Here is a 19711-nt window from a genome sequence, read left to right on the forward strand (position 1 = left end):
ACTAGACTTCCAGTCATTGCACTGGAACAACTTCCTTAAAACTGTTCTCAGAGACATAAAAATGGTATCCAATAGTTCACCTGACTCTGGCTAAGTAGAAAAGGGCTAAATTGCCAAAATCTCGCACTATCCCTTTTAAGTTTGATTAAAAATGGCCCTCTCCATCCACCTGGCAGTCCATTCCAGGCTTAATGGAGGCACATGGTAGTGTAATAACTGTAAACCCCTGGACTGCTCCAGCTCCACTTAACCTGTCCAGAGCCTGTCTCTCACCACTGCCGTATTACCCCTCGACTCCTCCGTCTGCTGGGCCTCTCTCTGTCTGTAGTCTTCCCACTATGCAGCAAGTGTCTGCGGATGGTGTCAGCTAGGGCTGCAAGGATATACACATACGTGTACAAAAGCACACACTCGACACAAGTCCAACACAAGTAAATGTACACACATTTGCACGAACCTACACACCACACACCCACACACCCACACACACACCCACACACACACACACACACACACACACACACACACACACACACACACACGCTTAAGAGATATTCATTATTTTGTGAATTCTTTCCATTCTGTACTTGGCACTCCATTATTGAAGAGAGATAGCAGGAAAGCAGCTAGCTGTATATCGGACTCCTGAAGGGCCAAAGATCCTCGTCCATTAACCCTAACTCATCTACTGTAGACTCTGTGCATTAGAAAGGCATTAAATGTGCCCTATGTGCCTGATCCCACACTCTCAGAAAAAAAAGCTGCTATCTAGAATCTTAAAGGGTTCTTAGGCTGTCCCCATAGGAGAACCCTTTGAAGAACCCTTGTTGGTTCCAGGTAGAACCCTTTTGGATCCAAGTAGAACCATTTTGGGTTCCATGTATAACCCTCAGTGGAAAGGTTTCTACATGGAACCCAAAATGGTATTACCTGGAACCAAAATGGGTTCTCCTATGAGGACAGTCGATGAAGCCTTTTGGAACCCTTTTTTCTAAGGGTGTAACTAGAGATCTGTTTACGTAACTCGAACGTTCCCACAAATCGTCCATAGACATCATTTGCATGATGTGATTGTGAAAGAGTGAGGTATGCAAGACGAGTCTTATAACCATGACAAATTACTTTTTCTCTCTCTGTCTATTGTAAAAATGTAGTTCAGTTTTGTTGGCGAATGTTTGTTGACAGCTGCTAATTACTGTGTACTACTTACTGTGTCTTTAAAATGACCTTAAATGTTTTCACATCATTCAACAAAGTGAATCTCTACTCCTCACAGATACTTTTTAAAGACCATGGCTGGTGGTTTCATTTCACAAACATGTTTCATTCACCTCCATGTAAGGCTTGACACCAATAGTCTGAGGAGTTTTCTAAAGCACTAGCATATCTAAGACCATGGGGCATTTTCAATAATGCCCTTTTGAGGCCTGAACTAAATCAGTCCCAGGAGAAAGGCTTCAGACTTTTAAACAGTCTGGTAGTCTAGTATTAAAGTGGTTATTGTTTTGCATTCCTTTATTTGCTAGCTACAGCCCGTTGGGTGAACAAATGTTGTGGTTAGCTTCCTCTGTGGCCAGCTTGTAACGGTCTCATTTCCATGCCGAGGAGAGACGCATAGTGGGGCTGGAGTTGGGTTTAGAGGGACAAAAGGGAGTAAACTTTGACGATGACACACACACACACGCACGCATGCACACACACATAAACAAACACACACACAAACACACACACACAAACACACACGCACTCCCTCCAAGCCATTGCATTGTCAGCAATTTAACAGTTTGTGAGCTGTCTTTAGTCTGGAGGTGTGAGGGTTGAAGTCAGGTTAAAGGATCATGTTGGAACTGTACACACCAGTGTTTTACAGTATCATGCTACATTCCCCGTCAGAATGTTTCTGTCAGAAGTCCTCCAGTGATTGTTTGATATAGAAAGGGGCCTGTGGTTTCCTGTAGGCCTGTCCAAAGTAAACCTCATAATACTACTGTAATGGGATTAGTGGTGGTGTTTTGACTGACTGGGAAACCTGGCTCAACAGCAGGAGGTTAAGTTACTGAAACACACACACACACACCAAACACACACGCGCAGGCGTGCAGGCATGCACGCACACAAACACACAAACACACTGACTTAGAATACCTAATGACGAGCTGCAGACCATACTATTTACCAAGAGATTTTTCATCTATATTTTTCATTTCTGTCTATTTACTACCACAATGTGATGCTAGCTCTAAGACCGCACTCAACGAGCTGTATAGGGCCATAAGCAAACAAGAAAATGCACATCCAGAGATGGCGCTTCTCTTAGCCAGTGATTTTTATGCAGGGAAACTGAAATCCGTTTTACCTTACTTTTACCAGCATGTCACCTGTGCAACTAGAGGTGACAAAGCTCTTGATCACCTTTACTCCACACTCAGAAACGCATACAAGGCTCTCCCTCGCCCTCCCTTTGGCAAATCTGACCACAAATCTATCCTCCTGATTCCTGCGTACAAGCTAAATGTCAAACAGGAAGTACCAGTGACACACTCAATATGGATGTGGTTCGATAAAGCGGATGCTAAACCACAGGACTCTTTCACTAGCACAGACTGGAAAATGTTCCAGGATTCATCAGATAACATTGAGGAGCTTACCACATCAGTCACTGGCTTCATTAATAAGTGCATCGACGATGTTGTCGTCCCCACAGTGAACGAACATACATATCCCAATCAGAAACCATGGATTACAGGCAACATCTGCACTGAGCTAAAGGCTACAACTGCCGCTTTCAAGGAGCGGGACTCTAATCTGGACGTTTATAAGAAATCCCGCTACGACCTCCGACGAGCCATCAAACAGGAAAAGTGTCAATACAGGATCTAATCCTACTATGCCGGTTCTGATGCTCGTCGGATGTGGCAGGGCTTGCAAACTATCACAGATAACAAAGGGAACCCCAGCCACGAGCTTCCCAGTGACGTGAGCCTGCCAGATAGGCTAAATGCCTTATATTCTCGCTTCGAGGCAAGCAACACTAAACCATGCATGATGAGAGCACCAGCTGTTCTGGATGACTGCGTGATCTCACTCTCTGTAGCCGATGTGACTAAGACCTTTAAACACGTTAACATTCACAAGGCCGTGGGGCCAGATGGATTACCAGGACGTGTACTCAGAGCAAGTGTCTTTACTGGCATTTTCAACCTCTCCCTGACCCTGTATGTAATACCTACATGTTTCAAGCAGACCACTGTAGTCCCTGTGCCCAAGAACAGCAGAATAACCTGTATAAATTACTATTGCGCTGCGTAGCACTGTAGCCATGAAATGCGTTGAATGGATGGTCAGGGCTCACATCAACACCATCATCCCAGACACCCTGGACCCACTCCAATTCGCATACCTCCTCAACAGATCCACAGATGATATTTCTCCCACACTGCCCTCTCCCACCCAGAAAAGAGGAACACCTACGTGAGAATGTTGTTCATTGACTACAGTCCAGCTTTCCACACCATAGAGCCCTCCAAGCTCATCACTAAGCTCAGGACCCTGGAACTGAAGACCTCCCTCTGCAACTGGATCCTGGACTTCCTGACGGGCCGCATCCAGGTGGTAAGGGTAGGCAACAACACATCCACCACGCTGACCGTCAACACGGGGGACCCTCAGGGGTGCGTGCTTAGTCCCCATCCTGTACTCCCTGTTCACCCATGACTGTGTTGCCACGCATGACTCCAACACCATCATTTAGTTTGCTGACGACATGACGGTGGTAGGCCTGATCACCGACAATGATGAGACAGCCTATAGGGAGGAGGTAAGTGACCTGGCAGTGTAGGCAGTTGACCCTTTTATTTTGATTTTTGCGCTGTCTCTATGCACACTCACAGGGCCTTACACACTCACGCACACTGACACTCCAACACACACAAACACTCACTTCATAATTTGCTTACACACATAAATGCACATACATGTATACCGACCTTACACACACACGCAAACCCACTCACCTACTGTATAATCATTATATACCCAGCTGCTACTCTGTTTATCATATATCCTGATGCCTAGTCACCTTACCCATACACAGTTGAAGTTTACATACACTTAGGTTGGAGTCATTAAAACTCATTTTTCAACAATTTCACAAATTTCTTGTTAACAAACTATAGTTTTAACAATGTTTTGGCAAGTCGGTTAGGACATCTACATTGTGAATGACGCAAGTCATTTTTCCAACAATTGTTTACAGACAGATTATTTCACTTAATTCACTAAGTTGACTGTGTCTTTAAACAGCTTGGAAAATTCCAGAAAATTATGTCATGGCTGTAGAAGCTTCTGATAGGCTAATTGACATCATTTGAGTCAATTGGAGGTGTACCTGTGGATATATATCAAGGCCTGCCTTCAAACTCAGTGCCTCTTTGCTTGACATGTGAAAATCAAAAGAAATCAACCAAGACCTCCACAAGTCTGGTTCATCCTTGGGAGCAATTTACAAATGCCTGAAGGTACCATGCTCATCTGTACAAACAATAGTACGCAAGTATAATCACCATGGGACGACGCAGCCTTCATACCGCTCAGGAAGGAGACGCGTTCTGTCTCCTAGAGATGAACGTACTTTGGTGTGAAAAGTGCAAATCAATCCCAAAACAACAGCAAGGACCTTGTGAAGATGCTGGAGGAAACAGGTACAAAAGTATCTATATCCACAGTAAAACGAGTCCTATATCGACATAACCCGAAGGCCGCTCAGCAAGGAAGAACCCACTGCTCCAAAACCGCCATAAAAAAGCCAGACTAAGGTTTGCAACTGCACATGGGGACAAAGAGTGTACTTTTTGGAGAAATGTCCTCTGGTCTGATGAAACAGAAATAGAACTGTTTGGCCATAATGACCATTGTTATGTTGGAGGAAAAAGGGGGAGGCTTGCAAGCTGAAGAACACCATCCCAACCGTGAAGCACGGGGGTGGCAGCATCATGTTGTGGGGGTGCTTTGCTGCAGGAGGGACTGGTGCACTTCACAAAATAGATGGCATCATGAGGAGGAAAACTATGTGGATATATTGAAGCAACATCTCAAGACATCAGTCAGGAAGTTAAAGCTTGGTCGCAAATGGGTCTTCCAAATGGACATTGACCCCAAGCATACTTCCAAAGTTGTGGCAAAATGGCTTAAGGACAACAAAGTCAAGGAATTGGAGTGATCATCACAAAGCCCTGACCTCAATCCTATAGAAACTTTGTGGGCAGAACTGAAAAAGCATGTGCGCGCAAGGAGGCCTACAAACCTGACTCAGTTACACCAGCTCTGTCAGGAGGAATGGGCCAAAATTCACCCAACTTATTGTGGGAAGCTTGTGGAAGGCTACCCGAGACATTTGACCCAAGTTAAACAATTTAAAGGCAATGCTACCAAATACTAATTGAGTGTATGTAAACTTCTGACTCACTGGGAATGTGATGAAGGAAATAAAAGCTGAAATAAATCATTCTCTCTACTATCTGACATTTCACATTCTTAAAATAAAGTGGTGATCCTAACTGACCTAAGACAGGGAATTCTTACTAGGATTACATTTCAGGAATTGTGAAAAACGGAGTTGAAATATATTTGGCTAAGGTGTATGTAAACTTACGACTCTCTGGTACCGCACGGCAAGCAGTACCGATGCACCAGATCTGGAAACAACAGGACCCCGAACAGCTTCTACCTCCAAGACTTCTAAATAATTAACCAAATAGCTACCCAGACTATCTGAATTGACCTTTTGCACGTTAAGTATTTTGACTCATCACAAACTCTGCTGCTACTGCTTATTATCTATCCTGTTGCCTAGTCACTTTACCACTACCTATATGTACATATCTACCTCAATTACCTCATAGCCCTGCACATGGACTCAGTACTGGTACCCTGTGTATACGGCCAAGTTATTGTTGATCATTCTGTGTTTATTCCTCGTGTTATTATCTTTCAATTATTTTTGTATTTTTCTCTCTGCATAGTTGGGATTAAGCATTTTACTGTTAGTCTACACCTATTGTTTACGAAGCGTGTGACAAATGCAGTTCGATTTGATATGACACACACTGATAAAGCATGTTCTGGCTCAGGGTTGAATGTGTTTTAAATAGTGCTTAATCCACACTGTCTTCTCAAACCTCACATAGGAGATACTGTACAAAGCACATTTCCCTCAGAGTCTCCGTTACCAAATTGAATTGGACTCAATATTATCATTTCTTTGAATTGCATAACCTAAGCAAGACGAATTAGCTGTTATGTGCACTTAATGAAATAGTGCGGAGACTGTATAACTGGGCTATACTGTATGTGCAGATGGTAACAGTCTAGTCCCTGCCAAAATAATGCAGTGCTCTGAGTCCAGGCCGCATTACACACTCCTCAAAATGCAATGACCCACTTAGGAAATTACCCCGAGAGAGATTCCTAAGGAACGACGGATGACCACTTGGATAGAAAACAGTCATGGATAAACACACACACCCACCCACCCACACACCAACCCACCCACACACACACACACCCACCCACCCACACACCCACACACACACACAATGCCATGCACCCACATGGCTAATTAGCAACATGTGTATGCGAAGCTAGCAGCCAAACCTTCCACTACGCAATGCCCCAAAACTGCTCCCAAACACCCTCTAGCTAACGAATCAGGGAGATTTGGAGTGTTAATTAATTGGTCATTCATTCTAGTGGTCTTTATTCTGGCACTGTGGTTATATTACCCTACAATTACTTATAGCCCTTCTATCATGATATTTCCCAGTAGATTGAAACATATTGTATGCACACTGAAATGATTAATCTGTGACTTGAAGTGAATCTGAGGTACTTGCTACTTTGTTGGTGATGTCTGTCCCGTCAAGGCCAGGTCTCTATCACTCCGCCAATGATGATGTCACACCTGGTTCCATACAGTATGTTGGTCTTGCGTCATGGGAACCTGCATTTGCCAAAGAGTGCTGTGTGATGTCTCCAGCTGCTCCCCCATCTGTTGTTATGTCACTGGGTGGGCAAGGAGCTCCAGGTGACAGGACTATTTGGAATTTTGGCCTCTCTTCCATGACACCAGTAAAACATGCACTCAGACCAAGGGTTAAGGTTTACTAGGGACACTGGCTTGAAGAAGCCTGAGAGGTGATGGCCATTAAAGACTGCGTGAAGCATGCCTATCTGTCTGTGTCTCTCTATGGGGAGCTAGCGCTAGCCTAACACTGTGGGTTAGCCTAGCGGTATGGGTTAGCCTAGTGGTATGGGTTAGCCTAGCGCTGTGGGTTAGCCTAGCGGTGTGAGCTAGCCTATTGGTGTGAGTTAGCCTAGCAGTGCTAAGCCCATTTTACAGGAGCAGCCTGGACCCGGTGTGTGTATTAGTCTACGCTAATGCCTTCCAGATGAACATGCCTTACCCTGCTATACAGTCTCACAAAACGGATGATTGTTCCATGGGTTCTCCCTCCTAACGAGGAACATGTGTGGTGGGGAGTGTGTGTGAGTGTATAGAGATGCGTGTGGAGAGGGACTGGGATGGAAGGAGTGAAGGAGGGGAATGCTTCCACGTTCTCATCCTCTTGGCAAATTAGGTGAAACTGTGGTAGATTTGTAATCCATTGAAGCGGAAAGTAATGGCTGGAAATGAAAGCACAAGCCAGATCACCTTCACAATGCAGAAAGAGAGATGAGGGGAGTCAGTGCAGCACAGTTTGCGGACCAATTTGTCATTGGTATTACTATTCATAATCATGAATTCATTGTGAATATACACATAACTAACTCATCAGGTCTTTATATGAATGAATGTGCTATCCTATCCATGCGCTATGTCATATGCCTGTCTTATTCATGTGATTTAATACAGTATTTGATTGTGTGTGTTTCAGAGCGGGGCTCCCAGGGCCAGATAGACCTGACCGAGCTGATCGGCATTCCTCTCCCCCCATCGGTCTCCTTCATCACAGGGTTCGAGGGCTACCCGGCCTACAGCTTCGGGCCCGATGCCAACGTTGGCCGCCTCACCAAGTCCTTCATCCCCGACCCCTTCTACCGTGACTTTGCCATGACCGTCACCGCCAAGCCCACCACGCAGCGCGGCGGGGTCCTCTTCGCAATCACCGACGCCTACCAGCGGGTGGTGCACCTGGGGGTGGCGTTGAGCCCCGTGGAGGATGGGTCTCAGCGGGTGCTCCTTTACTACACCGACCCGGGGGATGGGAGCACCAAGGAGGCGGCCAGCTTCAAGCTGGGTGACCTGACGGGGAGGTGGGCCCGCTTCACGCTGACGGTGCAGGGGGCGGAGGTGCGCCTCTACATGGACTGTGAGGAGTACCACCGCGTGGCCTTCCAGAGGAGCCCGGAGCCCCTCACCTTTGAGGCCAGCTCGGGCATCTTCGTGGGCAACGCCGGTGGCACAGGGCTGGACAGGTTTGTGGTAAGTTGACAGGTGGGGTTTTGTTTTTGTGGTGTTTTTGCTTCTTTTTGTGTATGAGTGGAGGTGTTGGGGGGGTTATTTTACGTTGGTTAGGCCTATAGTGTGTTTGTGTTTAGTGTCCTCTGCTTGGTTTTCATGCGCCTGGTTGCTGTTTGGCTGCATGGTTGCTGTTTGGGCCTCAACCCTTCCAGAATGAAATCAGATCTCGGTCTGATTTAAATGTTCGATTCCATAATGATTTTCCTCAGCACTACAATGATTAAATTGAGAGTGTGCCCCAAACCCAATAGTAATGAGTCCCAAAACGGAGTGTTCAGAAGTGGTCATCAGGGCTTGCCACAGGCTGGCAGCATGGCTCGCCTCCATAGGCTTTGAATGACTTCACGGTCGATTGCCTGGGAAAGAGACAGTAGGGTGAGTCATTGTGGAGAACTTGACTAAGAGCTGGGCTCACCACTTCTGCTGACATCATGGTCAGCCATTTTGATTTTAAAGCATGAAAAACCCTGATGCAACATTATGGCAATAGCAGAGGATAGAGGACTGAATGACCTATACATCTTTATAAGATATACAATAAATGCTATGAATTAGCATGTGAATGCTTGTGGAATGAGCATATCGTGCCACAAACCAGTGTTCACCTAGCCGGAGAGTGTTTACTTAACTCTGAATTTCTTGTAAAATGGATAGATGAAGAGAAAATGGAGATTGATTAAAACTAGTTAAGCAGACTGCGTATCAAATCAATCAAATCAAATTTTATTTGTCACATACACATGGTTAGCAGATGTTAATGCGAGTGTAGCGAAATGCTTGTGCTTCTAGTTCCGACAATGCAGTAATAACAAGTATCTAACTAACAATTCCAAAACTACTGTCTTGTACACAGTGTAAGGGGATAAAGAATATGTACATAAGGATATATGAATGAGTGATGGTACAGAGCAGCATAGGCAAGATACAGTAGATGGTATCGAGTACAGTATGTACAAATGAGATGAGTATGTAAACAAAGTGGCATAGTATAAAGTGGCTAGTGATACATGTATTACATAAGGATACCGTCGATGATATAGAGTACAGTATATACGTATGCATATGAGATGAATAATGTAGGGTAAGTAACATTTATATAAGGTAGCATTGTTTAAAGTGGCTAGTGATATATTTACATCATTTCCCATCAATTCCCATTATTAAAGTGGCTGGAGTTGAGTCAGTGTCAGTGTGTTGGCAGCAGCCACTCAGTGTTAGTGGTGGCTGTTTAACAGTCTGATGGCCTTGAGATAGAAGCTGTTTTTCAGTCTCTCGGTCCCAGCTTTGATGCACCTGTACTGACCTCGCCTTCTGGATGATAGCGGGGTGAACAGGCAGTGGCTTGGGTGGTTGATGTCCTTGATGATCTTTATGGCCTTCCTGTGACATCGGGTGGTGTAGGTGTCCTGGAGGGCAGGTAGTTTGCCCCCGGTGATGCGTTGTGCAGCGTATGTCACGATCGTCGTAAGGAACGGACCAAAATGCAGCGTGGTATGTGTTCATGATGATATTTTAATTAAAGAAAGCACTGAACACTGAATACAAAACAATAAACGAATGTGAAGCTAAATGAGAACTGTGCTGACACAATCAACTAACATAGACAATCACCCACAAACAAACAGTGAAACTCAGGCTACCTAAGTATGATTCTCAATCAGAGACAACTAATGACACCTGCCTCTGATTGAGAACCATACTAGGCCGAAACATAGAAATCCCTAAATCATAGAAAAACAAACATAGACTGCCCACCCCAACTCACGCCCTGACCAACCTAAATAATGACAAAACAAAGGAAATAAAGGTCAGAAAGTGACAGCGTATGTGACTCGAACCCAGCTCTTCTGCGAGCCACAAGACTGTGTTATCCCATTGATCGAAATCCTGGTATTACAATGGAGTTTATTTCACCCTTAGATATAAAATAACCAATCAATTGCTACTTCCACTCCACCATACCACTACTTAATGTTGTACTAATCTAAACAGAGTGGATGAACTAATAAATCATTGCCTGCTTCAGTTTTAAAGTGCACCAAAAAGCTCATTTCAAGCAGCTATTTTCCTCTCATTAAAGTTTCATTGGAGCGATGGGTTGGTAGATTCCAAGAAATACAGTTAACCTTGGGGAGAGGAGCAGGAAACTCTCTCTCTTCCAACCTGCTTGTTTCAACCTGCACCCGCCTATCTCTTCTCACCTAGCACCCGGGAGCAAAGCAGACTGCTCGCTGATCAGAGCCTTTCACTCTATAAATCACTCTGTGTTCATTGCTCATCTTCCTTTAGTCCTCTCTCTTTCTCTTGCTCTGCCAAGAGGGTGCATGCGCATGAGTGTGCGTGTGTGTGTGCGTGAGTGTGTGCGTGCGTGCATGTGCGCGCGTGCTTGTGGGCGTGAGTGTGAGCGTGTGTGTGTGTGCGTGCTTGCAGCCAGGCAGTCATGGTAGTCATACCATGCTGGTTTGGGACCAGTGGTCTTCAGTAACAGCCAGTTCTGATAGTGACCATGTTTGTTTTATTTCTAAATACATTTAAGCGTTAGCTGAAATCTTGCAAAGAGACTTTGTGTAACCCTGACGTAAGCAGCATATGTTTTAGATGTTCTACTTGATAGGACCGTTCATTGTGTAACTTACCATCACAACACAAGACCTTCGCGTCTGCAGTCTTTGCAACGGTTACTCGGTTCCAACAGACATGGTTGTTTATGCAGTGTGGTGGCTTGTGCTGTGAGGAAAACCCTCCTCTTGCTGGGTGCCTGTTGGTGTCTGCTGTAGCCAGCTTGTTGTTACCCTGCCAAACAGTGTGCAGAAAAGTTTAGTCAGTCTAGCCAATGCTCCTCAGATTACAGGCAGGCCGTGAGATAACGTTACTGATCCAGTAAGGTCTGAGGAAGAGAGAGTTACACCACTCCCCCCTCCTCCCCATCTGCAGCCAAGAGACAATCCAGCTCGGCTGAGACATGGCTCTCTGTGCCTTTGGCCACATCCACATCCTCATAAATCTAAGCTCACTACTCCCCTCCGCCACAGGGATGCATACTCTTACCATACTAAGTGTACCCTCTGGCTGAGGGTAGCTGCTTCTAGCTGCTTTTATATGTTCCTCGTTTCATTTACTGTAAATGTCCCTTTTCCTAAATAATGTGGATTTGCAAGTTGCATTTTATTGTACAGCTTTTACTGCTATATTTGTGTTTACTTGGTCGTGTCAAATCTGTTTACTTCATTCTTCTGCTGTTGATGCTTATTTTTGTGTTTATGTCTGAGTCCTGTTAGATTAGTAACATATAGCCAATGGTGGACATGGATCAAAACAACACTATTGGGGGGGGGGGGGGATGCTCTGCAGCCGGCCCGGTGCTGCTTCCAGCCTCTCGTACAGTATGTACTGTTTGTGTTTGTAGCGTCTGAGGAGTCGGGATGAACATAAAACAGCAAAAAGAAGAACAGCCGATTCACATTGGACAGTAGAGCTCAATTCTATTATTATGTCTTTGCTCAGTTGTGTCATCGTAGGGGTGAAAAGCAATATCAGTAGTCTACCGTAGCATTCCAGCAATATTACAGATCAGGGGTGGGATTCGGGCCCTTAGAGCAGCTTTTTAAAAAAAGGCTCGCCCATCAGGCACTGGGATCACACACTGTGAGCAATGCACACAAACGCATACAATGTCATTGCAATCACACAGCTGCTGATCAGTATAGGTCAGCAGCACCCCGTGTAGGTCACAGCTGCAGGGTTTCCCAAACTCGGTCCTCGGGACACCAGGGGGTGCGCTTTTGGACTTTGCCCTAGCACTACACAGCTGATTCAAATAATCAACGAATCATCAGCTGAACGCGATTGATGGTAGTGTTTCCAATTTGGAAGGCTCACTGATCGCAATGCTTTTAATTCAAGTTTAATTCAACAAAATCCTTGATTGTGCTGTACCGTGCTCTTCTCGCGTCCCTTTTCTATTCAAAGATTAAGATTGATCTCAGAAAAGCTCATGAAACTTTGAATTAATCAGAGCTCTCTGTTGCATGGCACATTTGTTGTTTATCTGCAGACTCTGTTTACAGCATCAACAGATGGACTTGATTTGGTTGACCCAGATTGATCCTGCCTCTCTTCTCCCTCCCCTCCTCTCCTCTCTTCTCCCTCTCTCCCCTCCACTTGTTTCCTAGAAGATTTGTTGGATTAAAAACAGGTGTTTGTCCTCTGGATAGAACCCACAAATAGATTTACCAAGCATGCCTTTGTCCATTTGCAGCACTTCTGTTATTCATTGCTAGAGTGGGATCTATGTTCTGTTCGAGTTATAGCAGTTTAAAGGTTGCTTGTCTTGAATAGTTATTGTCAGTAAGACTAGAGGCACCTGTTCGCCATACTTGAAATGCTGATTTAAATTGCAGTAAAAGGTTGTGGAATGGTATTATTAATGGGAGTGAGAGTGAGCATGGTCATTCATTTGGTGTGTGTGTGTGTGTGTGTGTGTGTGTGTGTGTGTGTGTGTGTGTGTGTGTGTGTGTGCATATGCGTGCAAGGGCACAAGGGTTCATGCATTGACTGTGAGTGTGTACACTAGTGTTATTGTGACTTACCGTCTCCCCCCTCTCTCTCTCTCTGTCTCTCTCTCTCTCTGTCTCTCTCTCTCTCTGTCTCTCTCTCTCTCTCTCCCCCCAGGGTTCTATTCAGCAGCTGGTTCTGAAGGGGGACCCCACGGCCCCAGATGACCAGTGTGAGGAGGACGACCCCTATGTGAGTGTGTCCCCTTAATCCCAATACTCTACCTTTAAGGACAATTCCACCCAAAAACTATATTTTTAAGGGTCTACACCTGTTGTATTCGGCGCATGTGACTAATAACATTTGATTTGATTTGATATAGTCCCAAACATGTGTTGCATGTCAGCAAGCAAGTTAAGATACAGTGCCTTGCGAAAGTATTCGGCCCCCTTGAACTTTGCGACCTTTTGCCACATTTCAGGTTTCAAACATAAAGATATAAAACTGTATTTTTTTGTGAAGAATCAACAACAAGTGGGACACAATCATGAAGTGGAACGACATTTATTGGATATTTCAAACTTTTTTAACAAATCAAAAACTGAAAAATTGGGCGTGCAAAATTATTCAGCCCCTTTACTTTCAGTGCAGCAAACTCTCTCCAGAAGTTCAGTGAGGATCTCTGAATGATCCAATGTTGACCTAAATGACTAATGATGATAAATACAATCCACCTGTGTGTAATCAAGTCTCCGTATAAATGCACCTGCACTGTGATAGTCTCAGAGGTTCGTCAAAAGCGCAGAGCATCATGAAGAACAAGGAACACACCAGGCAGGTCCGAGATACTGTTGTGAAGAAGTTTAAAGCCGGATTTGGATACAAAAAGATTTCCCAAGCTTTAAACATCCCAAGGAGCACTGTGCAAGCGATAATATTGAAATAGAAGGAGTATCAGACCACTGCAAATCTACCAAGACCTGGCCGTCCCTCTAAACTTTCAGCTCATACAAGGAGAAGACTGATCAGAGATGCAGCCAAGAGGCCCATGATCACTCTGGATGAACTGCAGAGATCTACAGCTGAGGTGGGAGACTCTGTCCATAGGACAACAATCAGTTGTATATTGCACAAATCTGGCCTTTATGGAAGAGTGGCAAGAAGAAAGCCATTTCTTAAAGATATCCATAAAAAGTGTCGTTTAAAGTTTGCCACAAGCCACCTGGGAGACACACCAAACATGTGGAAGAAGGTGCTCTGGTCAGATGAAACCAAAATTGAACTTTTTGGCAACAATGCAAAACGTTATGTTTGGCGTAAAAGCAACACAGCTGAACACACCATCCGCACTGTCAAACATGGTGGTGGCAGCATCATGGTTTGGGCCTGCTTTTCTTCAGCAGGGACAGGGAAGATGGTTAAAATTGATGGGTAGATGGATGGAGCCAAATACAGGACCATTCTGGAAGAAAACCTGATGGAGTCTGCAAAAGACCTGAGACTGGGACGGAGATTTGTCTTCCAACAAGACAATGATCCAAAACATAAAGCAAAATCTACAATGGAATGGTTCAAAAATAAACATATCCAGGTGTTAGAATGGCCAAGTCAAAGTCCAGACCTGAATCCAATCGAGAATCTGTGGAAAGAACTGAAAACTGCTGTTCACAAATGCTCTCCATCCAACCTCACTGAGCTCGAGCTGTTTTGCAAGGAGGAATGGGAAAAAATGTCAGTCTCTCGATGTGCAAAACTGATAGAGACATACCCCAAGCGACTTACAGCTGTAATCGCAGCAAAAGGTGGCGCTACAAAGTATTAACTTAAGGGGGCTGAATAATTTTGCACGCCCAATTTTTCAGTTTTTGATTTGTTAAAAAAGTTTGAAATATCCAATAAATGTCGTTCGACTTCATGATTGTGTCCCACTTGTTGTTGATTCTTCACAAAAAAATACAGTTTTATATCTTTATGTTTGAAGCCTGAAATGTGGCAAAAGGTCGCAAAGTTCAAGGGGGCCGAATACTTTCGCAAGGCACTGTAGGTAACTTTCCAAATACAGATGGCATTTCCGCCATACAACTATCACCTATGAAATATGTTCAAATGAATCGTCATAAAGGAAAGAATGCAATGAGAGGCTATTTAAGGCTGTTGGAGCAGTGTTTGTGGTTAACACCAGAGACAGTGGTAAGGTACTGTACAGGGGCTCGCCTCGCTGCAAGGTTCACTGATATCCTCAAAGCTTGAGGTCGAAGTTGCACTCCAACAGGTGTGCTTGGATCAGATGACTCCACCCCCAATACTAAAACTATTATGAAAATGTTCAATCTGACCTTGAATCAGTGCTAATGGGCTGAACTACGACCGACCGACTCCATCAAACCTGAGAAAGGCTCATGATGAATGGGCTCATCACCCCCTCTTGTGGTTGTGAGAGAGCATCACAGGACTGTGTGATAGAGTCTGGTCTGCAGCCTGCAGGGCTTTACAGATTGTTTTGGTTGATTAGATTTCTTTGTATTTCCCCCCCCTCTGTTTTCATCTCTGTTTTTTAAGTATTTCCACATGCATAAGCCTGAGTTATTGCTACTTGGAAAAGCATTAGATAATTGGCTTGTGATTGAATATGTAAAAAAAAAAAAAAAGGAGATTGCAAATTCATGAGTCATAATTTAAATGGTGTGTTATGACAAGGTTGCTACTAGAGTAATTCCATTGTTATTCTCTTTCAGGCATCTGGGTATGGGAGTGGAGACGACTCCTTCGATGACACAGAAACTCTGGATGAAGTGAAGAAGGTAGTGGAGGAAAGAGAGTACATTATGGTGAGTGACACACACGCACGCACGTACAGACCCAACCACGTACAGTATATTAACATGTAGACATATTTTATCCCACTCTCATAACCCACAAGGATAGTTTACGAAATACTTCAATTGAAACGTCAACAAAATGTACACCTTCTAAATCCATACTTCCACAGTGTTTTTACAGTACATCCAGAATCAAAGGGCCTGGGATCATTCCAATTCAAAAATGTCCTGCTAATAGGGCCAGTTAGGTGGGAGACGTGGAGATATGCCGTTCCTCCTGCCAGGTTCTCCATGTGAGAAATGCTCTTAGCTCAGCCAGATCTGGCCTGATGTTCTTGGAACCGCGTCTGGGAGGAAAACATTTCCTCTTCTGAATATCAGCTGCTTTCTGACACATCTGTGCTCCACTCCCCCATATCTCACCACAGCCATTTAGATAAGAACACATTGGTTATTCCCAGAGATGGAAATGAAGCTCGCTCGTTTGATATGGAGTCCATTAGAAGAGGTCCGAGTGAGTTCTGCATCCAAAAACATGTTACTGTCTGTCTCACTCCCACTCCTCTGCTGTATCCTTCTGCCCGTTTGGAGGGAGACGTATTGGTCTTTAGCTTGAAGGACATTTTCATGCCTCAAAAAATGATCTAAAGTTGACAGACACATCCCATCCTACAGTATATGTCGTGGAGATCATGCTCTGTTGACAAGATACTTGTACTGTCTAACTATCCTTTTGACACTGCCTTCCGTCATCTATTCAGTGCATTGAACTTTCACATGGACACCAAGCAGACTGCTTAACGTCACACCTGCTTAGTCATTCACTGATGCTTGGCAGAGTTTCTCTTCCAATATCCCATTAGCTTTTTCTCTCCAATTACCAGGGAATGGATATGATCTGAAAGAATGTGACGAGATCAAAAGTTGAGTAGAAGAGACCACACCGTGTGCAGGTCAATGGGAATTTTCCAGGACACTTCAGGGAAGCACACTTCTAAGTACATGGAGATTAGTAACCCAACTTTGAAGCACCACATGGTTGTGGTTAGTTAGTTAGGCAACACACTACCAAGGCTACTTACTTCTCTCTCTCCCCTTCGCTCTTTTGTGGTCTCTCTCTCTCGCTCTCTGTCTCTCTTTCATTTTCTTTCTCTGTGTCTCTGTCTCCCTCATTCTCTGTTTCTGTCTCTCATTCTCTCTCTGCCCTTCTCTCTTGCTGTCTCTCTTTATCTCTCTCACTCTCTCTCTCTCACGCTCTCTGTCTCTATCTCCCCTTCTCTCTTTTGCGGTCTTTCTCTCTCTCTCTCTCTCTCTCTCTCTCATTCTCTCTCTCCCCTTCTCCCTGTCTCTCCCTCTCCATCTCCCTGTCTCTCTCTCCAGCTGTGTGTGAAGGTTGGACTTTGTGTGGTCTACACTATCCTCCCTTACCTCTCCTTGAGGCTGCTCCCACTCACAGCTTGTTTGTGTCCTCTGTCCTAGCTGGCATTGGGGTAGACTCAGGAAGGGTGATTTGGCTAATGTGGAATCTGGATTTTCGGAGGGAAAACTGGTCCCAGATCTGTGCCCATGGGCGGCTTCATCCGAGAGCATAGGATGTACTGAGGCAGGGGAGGATGTCTCTGGCATTCCAAGTGTGCTTGTGGATCCGGTCCCAGCGTTTTCCTGCATAGCTGGTTTGGCAGGGCTCCTGGTCCGTCAGCCCACACACACACACAAACACATTCATACACACATATGCATGCTCACACATACAAATACAAACATAAACACACACACACACACACAAAAACACATAAACACACGTCCACATACATAAGCTATGAGCCAGAGAAGGAGAGAAAACACACCATGCAGCTCCTCTGCCCCCTACTGGAAAATAGTATGAATTAGGCAGTATGAGAAGATTTGAATCCTAAGCAACCTGCATAGACATTGTTTGAAGTACAATAGACCAACATAGCTACTGTAGTAGGTCAAAGCTGTGTGCAGGAAAACCTTGGTAGAGCATGGGTGAAGTAGGCTTTCTGGTGCTCATGTGAATTTCCTTTTTCAGCTTTCTTACCTGCCTACGTCTCACTTAAAACATATTTTAGCATTTATTTAAAAAATGTATTGAACATAATATAAAAGCACACACAATCAAAACCACAGGTCACAATTACAATAGAGGATCGAATTACATCAAATGATTTTACAACATCACAGTATTGCCACAGTTGTAAATGTGTAGTTTTAAGTGTTTACCATTTTATTACTACAATGATGATTGATTATACAGCCACCCCCAACCCCCACCCCGCCACCCCTGCCACTTTTTAAAACATTTATTTTGTCAGAAAAAGTTTGAGTTTCAGAATCCTAACAGGGTGGACATTTGGAGCCTAAATTAGTCATAGCTCTGTGGGTGATTGAGATTAAGATAGCATAATGGTCAACACTTGAAGAGGATTTAACTTCTATATGAAATGTATTTTGTCATTTTATGAATTTTCTCTATAATTTAGCTCAACAGGATGGAAATGTACGAGTGAGGCAAGCAGACTAACACGAAACATGTAAAAATAGATGTATATTTATTTAGCTTTGCACCATTGTTTTCCCATCAAACAAATAATGATACTTCCTGAACCACATGTCATTGTGGGAAGGGGCTGTTTTCTTAAAGGAGAATTACTACAAACTAACAGGGTAGAAAGTGATATCAGGGACACAAAGAAAGGGTTAAATACAATAATAATGAATATAATAATCATGAAAAAAAAAATTGATGACAGATTTGAACTAGTACTATAAAATAATAAAGAAAGATTGTGTTATTTTATGGCTTATATTTCTTGGAGAATAACACCCGGCAACATGGCAAAACCGCCTACATCCACTGAAAAAAAGTTTTCAAAATGCTTAAGTCCCTTTCAAGATCCATATTTTGTCGTTTTTAAGGTAAAGCACACCTGACCTTATATTTAAACGTTTTGGAATTGACATTTTACACTAAATAAGAGGTGATTTTTCCTGGGGACAGAAAAGGCACCAGATGGTAGGTGGACCGGACCCACTTACCTGAATACTTACCTCAACATACTTACCTGAAAATACCTACCTGAACATACTTAGCAAAATAATTACCTCAACATACTTACCTGAACCTGAACATACTTAGCTAATACTGTAAAGCAGTGGTTCCCAACCTATTCAGCTTTACCAACTGAATTTTCCTGGAGTTCGCCCTCATTTTACAATTAAGCCTATGGTCTTCTCAAGTACCCCCTGTGGATAGGCCAAGTACCCCCAGGGGTCCTAGTACCCCTGGTTGGGAACCACTGCTGTAAAGTACCTTCAGTTTGATGGCTGGCCAACTGCCTGTGAAAGGGGGATGCCTAGTCAGTTGTTCAACTGAATTCATTCAACTGAAATGTGTCTTCCGCATTTAACCCAACCCCTCTGAATCATTCACCTTGTTCACCTCATTCACCTTGTTCTCCTTTTCACAAATATCCACAATCAGAGAATACATATTTTTCCCCAGTTTGCTGTTACACTCTCTCATGATGGGTTTCATTCCAGCTCGTGTTGGACTCCACAACAACATGGTAGAGGCAACAACATCAAAATCATCCCCGCTGTCTGCCAATGGTGACGATCACAGGATCAAACTTTCCAGGGGTGTCAATGGCAAACATTTCCAAGCCCTGGGTTCAGAATGTGTTCACAAGAGTTGATGAAAGTTGTTCAAATAAAGTTATGTAATAATCCACCAGAGAAGCAGAAAAGTCATCTGAGTCGTATGTAGTTTGCCCAGTAAGGACTGAAAGTCAATTCTAAAAATGCAACAAATTATCATGGCAACAATTCAACCAAACATTCAAAATTCTTGGCTTTT

The 19711-nt window shown here is 44.0% G+C and overlaps 1 protein-coding gene across 2 annotated transcripts in view; it reads left to right on the plus strand.

Moving 5' to 3' along the window:
* Window positions 1-19711, plus strand: part of LOC139367074 (collagen alpha-1(XV) chain-like) — an 86189-nt gene that overhangs the window by 34034 nt on the left and 32444 nt on the right. For both annotated transcript variants that reach the window (XM_071105080.1, XM_071105079.1), the window contains exons 3-5: window positions 7932-8479; window positions 13190-13264; window positions 15748-15840. In XM_071105080.1, the coding sequence (XP_070961181.1) occupies window positions 7932-8479; window positions 13190-13264; window positions 15748-15840 (716 nt within the window). The remainder of the gene's footprint in view (window positions 1-7931; window positions 8480-13189; window positions 13265-15747; window positions 15841-19711) is intronic.

This window comes from Oncorhynchus clarkii, chromosome 15, assembly GCF_045791955.1.
Source record: "Oncorhynchus clarkii lewisi isolate Uvic-CL-2024 chromosome 15, UVic_Ocla_1.0, whole genome shotgun sequence".
NCBI classification, from domain to species: domain Eukaryota; kingdom Metazoa; phylum Chordata; class Actinopteri; order Salmoniformes; family Salmonidae; genus Oncorhynchus; species Oncorhynchus clarkii.